Source organism: Rhamphochromis longiceps, linkage group LG4 (genome assembly GCF_057381845.1).
Source record: "Rhamphochromis longiceps isolate RC_006_pf linkage group LG4, R_longiceps_female_GT1.1, whole genome shotgun sequence".
NCBI classification, from domain to species: Eukaryota; Metazoa; Chordata; class Actinopteri; order Cichliformes; family Cichlidae; genus Rhamphochromis; species Rhamphochromis longiceps.
The window spans coordinates 26696245-26710154 of record NC_140560.1 but is presented as its reverse complement, the minus strand read 5'-3'; the positions used below and the strand labels follow the sequence as shown (position 1 = coordinate 26710154).

General features: G+C 40.8%; 3 protein-coding genes across 7 annotated transcripts in view; 2 read left to right on the top strand and 1 right to left on the bottom strand.

Moving 5' to 3' along the window:
• dnm2a (dynamin 2a) overlaps window positions 1–3318 on the bottom strand; it is a 34525-nt gene extending 31207 nt beyond the window's left edge. For 3 of the 4 annotated variants that reach the window (XM_085404172.1, XM_085404170.1, XM_085404173.1), the window contains exon 1: window positions 2841–3318. In XM_085404172.1, the coding sequence (XP_085260298.1) occupies window positions 2841–3001 (161 nt within the window). In that variant the 5' untranslated portion in view covers window positions 3002–3318. The remainder of the gene's footprint in view (window positions 1–2840) is intronic. The other variant, XM_085404171.1, reaches the window with a different exon arrangement.
• A 162-nt stretch (window positions 3319–3480) lies between these two features.
• Window positions 3481–8459, top strand: qtrt1 (queuine tRNA-ribosyltransferase 1). Its single transcript, XM_085404175.1, has 9 exons — window positions 3481–3790; window positions 3910–3978; window positions 4091–4229; window positions 4343–4537; window positions 6093–6231; window positions 6533–6608; window positions 6707–6816; window positions 7145–7229; window positions 7930–8459. The coding sequence occupies exons 1-9, from the start codon at window positions 3512–3514 to the stop codon at window positions 8080–8082; spliced, it is 1245 nt and encodes a 414-aa protein (XP_085260301.1). The 5' UTR covers window positions 3481–3511; the 3' UTR covers window positions 8083–8459.
• A 1369-nt stretch (window positions 8460–9828) lies between these two features.
• kcnt2b (potassium sodium-activated channel subfamily T member 2b) overlaps window positions 9829–13910 on the top strand; it is a 45314-nt gene continuing 41232 nt past the window's right edge. For both annotated transcript variants that reach the window (XM_085404169.1, XM_085404168.1), the window contains exon 1: window positions 9829–10299. In XM_085404169.1, the coding sequence (XP_085260295.1) occupies window positions 10211–10299 (89 nt within the window). In that variant the 5' untranslated portion in view covers window positions 9829–10210. The remainder of the gene's footprint in view (window positions 10300–13910) is intronic.

Genomic DNA, 13910 nt, shown 5'->3' with positions numbered 1-13910 from the left:
TTTCCCCTGATTTTAGCTTGTGCGGCTAATATTCAGGTGCGCTTTGTAGTCCAGGAAATACGGTAATTTATTAAACAAACTTCTCCCCAGCAAGAATGTGGATCAACCACGCAAAACATATTTGTCTTCCACACTAATGCTGTTGAAAGCAGAGGCCAAAAGAATAGCAAGTTAGGTCACATGATCCCAAAACCAGCCCAACGTTTTCCCTCTCCAGTGAAACCAGGAAATCTAAAGCAGAAACCAAGCAGCATCCGACGTGCTTTTTGTGGCGGTCAAACATTTGCTAAATTAACAGTGAGGCGGTGAGGTCACTTGGCACCTGTGGATCATGACATCAGCATGAAGTTCAGGTGAGAGAGAGAAAGCGAGCAGCTTTTACAGTCTGTGGCAGAATCATCACTCCATTGTCCCAGTTGTTTTCCCAGCAATAAGTGACACTGTTTCTATTGTTGCTGGTACGTCAAAAGGGGGGGAAAAAAACAAACAAACAAAAAAAACCAAAAAAAAACCAGAGGGATTATTTTCATCCCATAGGACACAGATATGAAGCCAGCCTTTTACACACAACATGCACCTCACCAAAGAAAAGATCTCAGTCACTGGGGAAATTACAGATCAGCCATTACCGAGTGTAACAGAAGCTCAGTACTCATGGTGAAAAGAAAAAAGAACACCACAAAAAAAAATAAAAAAAAAAATTAAAAAGGCGAAACCACAGAGAATTGCAAATGAAGTTTTCCACAACACCATTACACGCATCATTTTCATCTGCTTTGAATTTTTTTTTTTTTAAATGAGTAGAACACATGGTACAAGGTTTAGGTATCGGTTCAAACAAACCTTTTAGTCAACAATGACTCATGAGTTTGCCCAATGCTTTAGCAGTGTACAGCAACTCCTAAAGTGTGCCTAGCCTGACTTATTTTACTACTCTAAATGATCTGCACAGCAGAAGGAAATTAAATTTTCCCCAAATCAACCACTGATCTGTTTGAATCTCAGGACACCTATACGTAGCTTTGCCAACATACAGGTTTAGCAAGGGTTTTACAAGTGAAGTTAAAAAACAATTCAACATGTTCCTCCATTTGTTTCCAGTAGCCATGCCTCACAGGTGCCAAAAACAACCCAGTGTTAGCATCCCAATTGTGGTGTGTGGCTCACAGTGGCACTAATCCTGTACACAGCACTAATTGGATAATCAATAGTCCTCATATGGTTGTGTTTTTAGGTGTCATTTTAAAAATCAAGAAACAGCTGTTACATGTCAAAATGCCCAATGGAGGGAACAAATTCCAAGATCCGTGCTTCGAGGTTGAAGTAAGATTGTTTCAGCTGGTCAGCCCTCATTAAATTCACCCGCACAGCATCAACATGCAAACAGAGTAAATGGTGTTCTTTTCAATATTAAGCACACCTTATGAAAGGTACATGAAAGTGAACAGCCTACAATGCTACAATAATTTGTCAGCACATGGATGTATGTTTGCCCTGTAAACACGCATAAAGTGGAAAACCAGCACGATAGCAAATCACGGTCACCATGAAATGTCTCAAGTTAATTGCTGCCGATTTGTGTTGAGTGTTCTCCCAGCACAAAGTCCCACTCGTCCAAATTACTGCACACTGAGTGGAAGTCTAATCTGCATGCATGTTCTTGCCCGAGAGTAGTTACAACATGCTCGTCTCCGTTTTTATAACCAAAAGCCTATGTGCATGCCATCTTGATAGCCAATGTGCCTTCTCCAGTCTGCCGACCAGCCTGCATACGTGTGTGGGTTGGGCTACACACTGATTGTCTCTCAAAGGAGGTGAAATCCTGTTAAACAAGCTACTACAGAGCAAACTTGTTATGTTTCTTTTTACTGCAGGGTGATCTCACTCATTGCTGTTGCAGGCGACAACAACAAGACCAGCCTGATGACAATGATAGAGCCAGTCTGGTAAGGAGGACCGTAGATTAAAAGCAATGCATCTCAAAAAACAGTGATGTCAAGTCTGTTTCTATAATTTCTAAACGTTGGCCAAAAACAGAAACAAAAGAGGAAGCTGGTAAGGGAAGTTATGTCTGCTATGTTGAGGAAATGTCAGCACTGTAAAGAGAGACAGTCTGCTTTGAGGTCAAAGTTTTGTGTCAAAATGCAATAAGTAGCTGTAAAAATACAAGTTAGGTGACTTTCTGCCTACACTGCGATACCCCTTTTATTCCATACACCTTGCCAGTTACCATCCAATAAAACTCCCTCCCTTGTAAAACAAACAGTCATCCCTCCATCTTTTAAATTTGTTGGTAATATAAATTCTGCAGGACTCTCAGGGTGTGGCCTGTAGTTATCAATATGAGAACAAAAGGGGGAAAAGCCCATTAAGCTAAATTACAGGAAAGATTACGTGCACTAAGGTCTATTGAAAAAATGGCAACCCAGAACAAGCCTTTAATCATATTAAAACATATTGGGCAGGACAAACGAATTTATCAGCAAATGCAAGACAACAGTTGGTGGTCCAATCGAGTTGGGGGAAAAAAAAAATTGTATGAAGTAAAGAAAAGAGAGAAAAAGTAAGCTTCTTTTTAAGATCGTAACACAAATATCACACTACATAAATACACAAGAACAGTATGTATCTGAAGTTGTTGAATCTACAGCGCAAGTGCGTAAATCAATATTGACGTTACGTTCTGGGAAAGTGACGTTAGCTTAGCTTTATGCGACTGGCATTTCCAAAAGTACCGTACCTCCCAGACCAAAAAACGGGCTGTTTGACAACGTACGACCAAGCATGGCCTGTTAGAAGGGCGTAACACTACACTAGCTCATTTAACACTTATCACTTACCTGCCAACGAAATTCTCCAAAACCGAGCTTTTTCCAGCGCTCTGCCCACCGACCACCGCGATCTGAGGAAGGTCTAAATTACAACTCTGGCCAATGGAGCTGAATGCGTCTTGAAGCTTGTTGATGAGGGGAATCAGGTCTTCCATGCCCCGGTTCCCCATGGCTTCGTGAGCTTGAAGAGCCCCTTCAATTCAACACAGACCAGAGGCTAATGCTAGCCGCGCTAGCGAGCTCAGTAACGTTAGCTTAGCAGCAAGGTGCTCTCGGGTTACTCTAGAGTGCTAAAACCCCGCCTCTTCAGCTCGGGCTTTTATTCACTTTTTGAATACTTGTGCGCTTCCCAGTAATGCAGTTCACACCAATATCATATCGTATAATAACAAAACGCCTCAACTAAATACCCAGGCAGTCGAAACGGACGGAAAACTCGCAAGCAAAACTTCCTCTACACAAACACCATCCGGTCACAGAAGATGACATCCTATCGGTGCCGGTTACTATAGCCCCGCCTCTCTTGCACAAATAAAAGCGGTTTATTGGCTAATGTTGCTGCCGCTTCACCAAACTTCGTTTTGATTGGACGTCTTAACGCTCGAATCAGATAATTAATTTCTAATTGGTCGTCACGATTGTCAGTTGGAGGTCCGTTCATGTCACGTGATCGGTAAAACATGGCTGCCCCCATAGAGTGTGGGGCTCATACAGAAACTATAGAGAACAACATGTCCCTAAAGAAAGCTTTGTCTCCTCTCTCTTTGCGAATTGTTGCTGAATGCCCAGTAACTAAAGCGAGAGCCTGTGATCTAATACTGCCGCATAGCACCGTTAGCACCCCGGTTTTCATGCCCGTCGGGACTCAGGGGACCCTGAAGGGAATCACTGTGGATCAGCTGGAAGATCTGGGATGTCGGATTTGCCTTGGAAACACATACCACCTTGGAATGAGACCGGTATGCAGGTTTGCTATAACGCAAATTTAATTTTTATCTCGTGTTTTACTGGGCATAAACCATTTGTTGACGATTTCATGTCAGTTTTCTTGTGTAAATGTCTTTTCTGCTGCCTAAAGGGTCCCGATTTGATTGAGAAAGCCAATGGTTTGCATGGGTTCATGAACTGGAAGAGAAATCTTTTAACTGTGAGTTTAACTTCACATTTTATTTGTCATACGTGGATGACAAATAAAAGTACAACATGTGACTGGAAACTTTTGTCTTAAAAACCACGCGTTCCTTTTTCTTTGCTCACAGGACAGTGGAGGGTTTCAGATGGTGTCTCTCGTCGAGCTCTCCGAAGTTACGGAGGAAGGAGTCAAGTTCAGGTCCCCCTACGACGGCAAAGAAATCTTACTAAGTCCTGAGAAGTCTATCAGCATACAGAACAGTCTGGGTCAGCAAGGAGTAAAATAACTGACTCAGCATTAACCAGCAGATACTCTGAGCTTTCGTCAGTATTTCTGTGGCTGACGGACAGCACCTCCATGTTTCTTTGTGTTCTTCCAGGGTCAGACATCATGATGCAGCTGGATGACGTGGTCAGCAGTACTGTGACAGGACCACGGGTAGAAGAGGCCATGCATAGATCCGTTCGCTGGCTGGACCGCTGTATAGCAGCCAATAAAAATCGAGACAAACAAAACCTCTTTGCCATCATTCAGGGAGGATTGAATGCAGAGCTGCGCAAGGCCTGTCTAGATGGTAAAAAAAACAAACAAACAGAGGCTGATGCTGACACTGAGATTCCTTTAATGATAAATATATTTTGGCTGATGTGCTTTACAAACGCACATTGATATAAAGGCTGAAATTTGACTGTTAAGTCCTTTAAGATCCCCCGTTTGTGATCGGATTGATCTAAAATTGGCAGGCATGCTGGAAGAAAAGCACACAGGGAAATGTTCTTGCTTTTTGATGGTACTATCTTATATATTCAGACAGTATGTAAGTTAGGTTAAAGTGGGGGAATTATTAGTTTTGTTTATCACAAACTATCAGTGAAATGTGAAGCTGCTGATGCATCCTCACCACTGTCTGCTCAGATGATGTGCCCTTTGCTACATGTGCTGCAGAGGATATGTGCTGAGTTACAGCTTCTCGAAGAAAACAAAGCCATATTAGACATACGTGGGGTGGGCTAAAATTTGGCACTTTTCGTGGCACTATTCACTGTATTTTTCCAGCATTTTAGAGCTGAAATAACTTAAAATACAGAATATAGTCACATTAAATTCTCCGAGCTGAAAAAACACACTTGGGCTGTGTTTAAAAAAAATCAATTTTACACCCGTTCAAATGTCAGAAGTCAAAATCAAATCTCATCTTTTTTCAGCTTGTTTTTTTTTTTTATAACCTGCATTTGAGCATCAATATCAGAGAGACATAACAGTTTCAACACCACAGCGTCACCAGTTAATATGTTGTTAATATTCTTGTTAATCAAGTTAATCTTGGTACCCTGGGTTTTTTATGTTTTCTAATAATTCACTGGAGAAAACATCAAAAAAAGCACATTTGTGTAAACTGCACAGGGTTATATTAATACATGAGTTGGGTGTCTGGTCAAAACAAGTTACAGCAAATATATTTACCTAAATTTTGATACCATTTTCTAGCCATGATTTATTCTTTGTCAAATTTTCTAATGTCTTAAAAAACAGTATATCCACCAATATGTACTTTAAGAACCTAAAAACTGGGAAAACATTTCTTTTGGAATAGCTTCATAACACATACCAAGTTTTTTTTTTTTTTTTTTTTTTAACAAGGAAATCTGTTGCTTCTAAGGAGCTCAGGTGGGAGGCACTTACTGGATTTTATTTTATTTTTTTCCATGGACTTACATGACTATATGCTGATGACCACTAGATCTATAATGTGCTGATACTGGTCAAACTTAACTTAATTAATATGAGTGGGTCTCCATTAACTAATCTTGCTCTTTCACTTTCTTCATGTACCGATATTGAAAATCAAGCTGAATAATTTCATCGTATTTATGAAGGCTGAATACATGCTAAAATGCCTTGATCACTTTTTCCTCTTACACTTATTTCAGTAAGTGGAAAAGTGGCAGCATTAACTAAAAAGTTTACATGTTTCAGTCTATTGAGGAAGCTTATGTGAAACAAAGATATCAGGGCGTGGTGAGGAACTAATCCGAGTTATTTAAAGGGCCATGCAGTTTGGAAAGGGCATCAGAATTCAAGATAAGGGATCAGACTTTCACTTAAGATATTGTTTCTTCTTCCTGTAGAAATGACTAAGCGTGATGTTCCTGGTTTTGCCATTGGCGGACTGAGTGGAGGAGAAGAGAAGGATGACTTCTGGCAGATGGTGACACTAAGCACTGATCACCTGCCTCGGGAAAAACCCCGCTATCTCATGGGTGTAGGGTATGTTTACTGGTTTTCACTGAAATCCATCATGAGAACCTGGTTGTTTACCTCCTGAGCCTGGTTCTGCCAGAGGTTTCTTCCTGTTAAAAGGGAGTTTTTCCTTCCCACTGTTGCCAAAGTGCTTACTCATAAGGGGTCATATGATTGTTGGGTTTTTCTCTGTGTGTAATATTGCAGGGTCTACCTTACCATATAAAGTGCCTTGAGGCGACGGCTGTTGTGATTAAATAAAATGTAATTGAATATTGGCTGTGGTACATTTAACCACGTAATAAATTCACATGGTCATGTGTTGTAGGTATGCTGTGGATCTGGTGGTATGCGTCGCCCTGGGATGTGATATGTTTGACTGCGTTTTCCCAACACGCACTGCGGTAATCCGTCTTTACCTTCTGAGAAATCGCATTAGGATCCACAGCTGACTTCAGATGTATTTCATTCTGTTCTGACAGTCATGGTTCTTTTCTCTCAGAGGTTTGGCTCTGCCTTGGTGCCCTGGGGAACTCTCCAAGTGAAACATAAGCAGTATGCCAAAGATTTCCAGCCCATAGACCCAGACTGCCAGTGTCCTACCTGCAAGAAGTAAGTCAGTTTGCCAAAGCATTTTCTTTACTGTGACAGAAATTGAAGCCTAGAAAGTTCTTTTTAGTGCCCTAGAACAGCTCTTTTAGCCAGCTGGCTCTTATTCTACCTGTTTTCATTTTATATTTATTTATTTTGAGAAAATTAAATCTAGATAATAACATCTTTGAAGACTAGCAAAAATAAGTCCTTTGGCATCACTTGGTCTAAAATGTCCTGCAGACAAAAGCAGAGTGTTCTGTGAAAGGAGGAAGCTCAAAATCTGGGTAGGCGGGGGGTTTATTCAGCACTTAAATAATGTAAATAATGTCTGCATTTCCTCTTTCAGGCACAGTCGAGCTTACCTGCATGCTCTGTTTAAGAGTGACACTGCAGCCATGCATCACATCACTATCCACAACATCGCCTACCAGGTCAGTTCGAGCAAAATCTTCTATGACTGACAAAGTACAGGTTTTATTTTATTCTGACAGTTTTCTCATGTGCTTCAAAGCAGGCGACATACTAAAAAGGCACATGCATGGAATAAATCTGACGATTAATCAGTTTATTATTCTCCTGTATCTGCCATCTTCAGTCAATAAGCTTGAAGTGCGACATATTTTTCACAGTATGTTTGAAAGTTGAATTTCTCTGGCAGAAATATGAAGAAAAATGTCTATCTTTTCAAATTTATGTGACGTGACGATACCCTTCTCTCAGTGATGGCTATTAAATCCTTCAGTATGGTTTGTGTGGCAGGAGCACAACTCGTTTTGTTGCTTTGACATAATCAGAAGCACAAAAAGCCAAATATTCTTACAGATATGTCGCCAAAATGGGTGTTAGGAAATCGTAACCAATATAATCCAATCGATTACGCATCCTATTTGTTTGCTGGTTCTTTTTTTTCTTTTTAAGCCACTTGTATGGTGGTTCTGGAGTGTCCAGGAGTGATGGTTGATGGTTAATGCCTCATTAACTTTTTAATGGATCGCTGCAAAACATTAACATACTACCTCAGAGGACACTGACCTGTAGCTGACCTTGTGCACAGCAGAAGATCATTTCCCACTGCAGATCAATAAGAATCGCATTATTTTTCCTCAGTTCATCAATCATTTGTCTTTGCAGCTCACGCTGATGCGCTCTGTGAGAGAGAGCATTGTGGAAGGCCGCTTCCCTGAGTTCATACAGACGTTCATGAAGCGACTGTTTCCTTCTGGTGACCAGTACCCCAGCTGGGCTGTGGATGCTTTAGCTTCTGTTAACGTTACTTTGGACTAGAAGCTGGGAGATGACTGTTCGCTATTCATCTCAACTGACAGATTTTATATTGTTTTAAATGACTTTTTTATGGCTGATTGTTTTCTACTCTTTGTCTGTATTTGTATATGAATTGCTTGTTTTGTTGGCGGTGAGGAGAATGGCTTTTGATCTACTGGAATAAAGCCGATTGTCCCTTGCAACAGGCTGCTTTACGCAGCCTCTGCAGATTGTCCTCAGAGTACACATTATGGTAATGTTAGACTGAATGCAGTTTAAATGAGGTTTGAAACACATGAACTATTTCCTCTGATATCCGCAGACAGTTTTGTGTTGTTACCATGGCTACACAGCTAGGCTCACCCACTTGAAATTAAATATTTTTGCCTTCCTGTCAACCTCTTTAATGTTTTAATGGCTAAGTGTATTACAGAGGTACCTTTTTTTTCCTTTTTACCAAAGGCAGAGTAATAGTCGACGTGTATATATTCTCAGCTTTTAACTTTAATTTTAACAGACAAATTGTTGTCAGCTGTTTGCAAAGATGAATGAAGATTGCTTCCTGATTGGCCACCAGAGGGCGAAATGGATACAACTACTGCAGGCTTACGACAACCTGAATATGTTTGTGCAAGTTTCCTAATTGGGGAGAAAGTTAATCTGTCTGGAAGCGCAAAATAACAAACATTTACATTTAGATGAGTCATTTGAGTTTACAAACGCACTGACGCCAACGTGCTTACAATCCAAGCCCAACATCGATCAAATCAACCTTAGGTGGCAGTAAACCTTTTGACGTTTTGGTTTTGTGTGGAGCCCACGGAGAGGCTGCTTTATCAATATTAATCCATGAAAGTTAATTTGAATAACACCTGTTGTCTGCGGCTTTGGGTCAACAGGCCTCTTAAGCACCGTATTTGAATTTCATCACCTCTTCTGTTGTGACCAAGAGTTTCTACAAGATTAAACCCCTAAGAGGTGAAGTGTGACCGACTAATATATAGCACAGATGTTTGAGTACTGATTGAAACTGTAAAGCGGTAAGTTTGAAAGCTTTTATTCCCTTAATTACATATGTGTATTGATTATGTCCATTAAGGGAGGATACAGAATTCAAATGGTGGCCTGGATTCCCATTTTATTTATTTATTTAAAGTCTGTGATTAATTGTGTGGGTTTTTTTTTTTTTTTGTTTTGTTTTTTTGTATCTTCTGCTTTGATTGGGTATTTTGAATACACTTAGCATATGTATACATAGTAAGAGAGCAGCAGCACTCAGAGCTCATTTGGTAAGCCGTGTAGAATCGTGTTAAGTGTCTGGAAATGAATATGCACGACCAAAGCCTTGCGCTAAATAAATTGCTCTCATGTATTTTTAAAGCAGAGCAATTCCCAACATGACAAACACGTCTCCTGATTGAAAACAACCAACAGCTGATATTTATGAAAAGAATAATACTGAAGAAAAATGTGGAAAACTATAGCGCCGAAATAGACTCACCGACTGAGATCCGCGCTGGTCTCTACAGTGCAGTAGATATTTCTGGGCATCACGTGTGCGTATGTGTAACAGTTTAATTATTATTATCGTGGGTTACAGAGATCATTATCGTTCACAGTGTAGAGCAGATGTGGACGGAGAGAGAGCTTATTGCTGATTGAAAATAATATTAAAATCACAGTTTTTGTCGATGTTTATTTTGGTTAGACTAAGGGGAGGGGGGGAAAGTGGCAACAGCTTCTCCTCGACGTTTCTTTACACATTTGCAGTCAGTGCGTCCATGTGGATCTCAGGCAGGGAGGATGCTGGTGTTAAAGAGAGACAACCAGTTGCTCTCCAGCTGTCACAGAAAAGTGGAGCCACCCCTACCCACCGACGGATGAACGTCTTCGACCTGTTGCCTCAGTGTGAAGAAAAGTAGAGCTGCATTGTGACGGGTGGCAGAGAAGAGAGATGTTTTTTCTTTTTTTTCTGAAGAAGGACGAATACGGTACCATGAGGTGTATCAATGTGTTCGTTACTGATTTATGTTCTGAATAGCAGAAGGAAGAGGAACTGAGTTGGTTTTGGAGGAGATCACCTCCTCGCTGTGGAGGTGCGGTTTGCGGTGGTATTTGTCTCTGTCTCTGGGTTTTGAGGAGGGGGACCATGGTCGAACTGGAGAAGGAGGTGCTCCCGCTGCCCCCTCGGTACCGGTTCCGAGACCTGTTGCTCGGGGACTGGCAGAGCGACGACAGGTATGAATGCAGCTGCTTGTAGCGTTTACGCACGGCGCACCGAATCCGTTGCGCATCAGTACAACATCAGAACATTATATCACTGTCTAGAAAGTACTCATTTCTTTTGCACCGCCATCAAATCACTCTGATCTCAACAGATCAGGTGCATGAATGTCTCGGAGAATTTTATGGTCAGCTTTGCAGTTCTGTTTAAAGGGCGCTGCTGCAACAGGTTTTCTCGTCTCCCTGTGTGCGCAGAGGCGACTGGTGATAATACTGTTAAGACAATACAGGCAATATGAAAGCATAGAAGAAAACATATTTTAAAAGACACCTTAATCTTAAGTTGTTGTTTTTTTTATTCTTTTCGTGCAAGAGGCGCGTTTGTGCAAATCTACACATATAAAGTGTTACAAAATAATCCTTTGATTGAATTCAAATGAGAAGAATTAAAGAACAGTTACAGCAAGGAATGCCTACATTGGGCTATTCCCTTTTTATGTATTCCCTAAAGCCCTCGTTTCTGAGATTTACAGTGAAACATCTGCCACCTGGGTAAGCAGTTTCAAATGGTCTCCCTCAGTAACTAGCAATTAACCTTTGCTTACTCTCCAGTAGATTTGATGTGCTATATATGATATACATTGCTTAATTCTACAATTTCATTATGCTGGCTAATGGAAAAGCTTAACCTCCATCGTGCCTGTATTTCTTGTTGCTATGTGGAATTGAGGCCCAAAAACCCTTACGTGTGGGCTTGTGTGGGTGTTTCAAAACAGATTATTGGGGAAAGTTGTTATTAAAAACGCAGAGGACACGATCGGTCAATATTTAAGCATTGCCTGGATTTATAACTTGTATGTTTGGTCTTCTGTGGCCCTGACCTCTTAGGGCTCTTATTCTGAACAGCTAAAAAGTCTAAAAAGGCCTGTTCTCTCTGCTCCCAGCCTTCTGTAATTTGTCAGCTATTGCCCTAGGACAAATGTTTCAGTGCAGTGTGACCTCAGTCACCAGATTAGAGAGGTTATGATGCTTGTTTCTTAGAAGTCTATGAGACACAAGAGGACCCTTTTATAGGTCAGATAGCTCATCTTCTATAGGAGAGGGGGGGCAAACAAAACATCCAATGACAATGCAGTAGGTAATTTAACCAAAATGAATCTTTCAAAAGCCAAATTAATACACAGCTGAAGTGTGGATGTGAATAATTTGGTTGGAAGGGCTGCTGAGACAGTTGGAGAGGACTCTGTGTATGCTGGTGCCACAGATGTGCTGTAATAACTCGCAAACACATGATGTTGATTGGTGTTTCAGGAATATCCTTTAAGTGCCTTGGACGACACACAGGTACTGATTAATGGTGTGTGTACTGTGCATGTTATTTTGTCATTTGTCAGAGCTCTAGTGTCTGGCACACACACAAGCACTAGCTGTTTACCCACTGCCTAGATAATGAGCTTTTGTAAACAAAAAATACCTCCAATGTCTGTTTTTGCCACGCTTCATAGATTTCTCTTAGCATCCGCACGCCGACTTACACAAATGAAAATGAAAGAGCAGTCGAGTGGAGGGTCAGCATGCTGATCTCAGTTCCTCATTGGGAGCAAAGTGAGAAATATGACTGATAGTGACAGAGTTTTCCTGCTGTAGGCCATAAATCTATAGAAGTAGCCTCTGCACAAACACCCTAAATAAATAAGCAGACACTTCCCTTGGGCTCAGGTGCACAGATAGCTCTGTACAGTATGACTACATCCCCTAACTCCAACATATTTTCTCACATCAAAATGTCAGTGTGAGTATGCATAACTTATCTCCTTGACACATATGGTACAGTGTGCTCTGGAAAAACATGCATTACTGAGCCCTTTAATCCCTCTTCTGTCACCCTCCGCTGGCCTTTCCCTTTCCTCCTCTCTTCTGTTTGCATCGCTCTAAGTGTGTGTTTGCGTGTGTGCATTTGTGTGTGTCCGTACATCTCCCTCACTTCACATTTCCACCATCCCTCTCGTTTCTGATTGAAGTGCCTTCAATACCGTGTAGCCACCCCCCAGACTGCTCCTGTAACTCAGTCGAATAGATTTTACCGTAGCCACCAAAAGGTCCTCAAGTTAAGAATTTCTAGCAGGCTTTTAAAGATGGGAATCGATTTAATAATTTATTTCACACACAGGGATCTGATCTTTCTGACTATACATTTATCGGTGTGGTGCATGACTCCTTTTCTGTCTACCCCTGCTGGTCCTTCAGTTCGCTTCATGTTCGGCTTAAACTGCAAACATATCAGATTTTGTCTTGACAATTCAGCAGTGGCTGCATTTTCTTTCCTCAAATTGGAACAAGCAGTGAATAAAACGGGATAAGAATTAAGTCCAAGACAGAATTTGAATAGGGGGTCGGCTGTTGAAATTTTGTTTGCCGCAGCCAATTATTGTTAGCTCTATCGCTCCCATAACTCCAAAACCTAAATCAAGATTATTTCTGGTGACTGATCAATAATTAAATGTGGGTCATTTTGTCATTTGTGTCGGGAGCGAAGACGTAAAAACATTTTATTGCCACTCTTCTGTTTATATGGTTACCATTTATATTTTTTTTGGCAGCGAGTCAGAGGCTTCTGTTTAGAGGAAATGCCAGATGACTGAACAATTAAATACAGATCTTTTGCAGGCTGGCGGATTTTGCCAGAGTAAGGAGCTGTCTTGTTTTTGCTTGAAATGAATTTGATATTGAGTCCTGTAACTGATTAATTCATGGCATGGTTGTTATCACTAATCAAAGATTTACAAAAGGCTATGATTCTTTCACCCAAAATGATATGCATTATTATTCTAACATATTTTATACATTTTGAAAGTACATTTTGCTGTATTGCAGAGCAATACCGGTACTTTTTTTTCCTCAAAGTTGCTAAAATGGCCAACATAGAAGCACACATAACTATTACACTTCTCCACTTCTATAATTAATTTGTTTTAAAGGTGAATTAAATACAACAGTCTCCTCTGCTCCACAATAGAAATCCTCAGTGGGAGCTTATGTCTGAGTCCTGGATTACCATACAAATGACAGGCTTTTGTCCTTAAAACAATTTCTTATTGGCTGTCGCCTCCACATCTTCTCTCGCTTAATCTCCGTCTCAGTCTGCTCTCCTTTCTCCTCGTGTCCCTATTCCCCTTTCTTCTCTCTTAATTCTTCCTGTCAAGTCTTAATCTAGTAAGGCCAACGTGGCGCATGATCCATCAATACTGTCAATATTCATGTTCCAGTTAGTTTTACTGTCCTTTGATTTGGCACTAAGGTGGATTCCAGAGTCCTTTAGTGTGTCATTTAGAGCCCCTGTAAGGTTCATTCATATCTTTCATAACTCAGATTATAAAGCTGATGACTATCTCTGTCCAGAACTGTGGAATCAGAGATGTATTATGCATCATGGGTATCTCGCAAGCCAGAACTGACATAAAGCAGGCTCTTGGCAATAGATGGCTTTTATGATAAACAGTCACTTGAAAAAGTGATATCTATCAAATGTATGCCTGGATGAGAGAAAGGAGGTGAAGAGGGAGCTCATCACCTCATTTATGAATCCTGTACGTGTCTGCACATTTATTTCTGGAAAATATGTAAAG

What these genes read in the sequence shown, in the direction of transcription:
- qtrt1 (XM_085404175.1), top strand. Translation starts at nt 3,512, where the DNA reads ATGGCTGCCCCCATAGAGTGTGGGGCTCATACAGAAACTATAGAGAAC. An exon ending in ACCACCTTGGAATGAGACCG is followed by an intron (nt 3,791 to 3,909) that starts GTATGCAGGTTT and finishes TGCTGCCTAAAG; the next exon opens with GGTCCCGATTTGATTGAGAA. An exon ending in TCCACAACATCGCCTACCAG is followed by an intron (nt 7,230 to 7,929) that starts GTCAGTTCGAGC and finishes TTGTCTTTGCAG; the next exon opens with CTCACGCTGATGCGCTCTGT.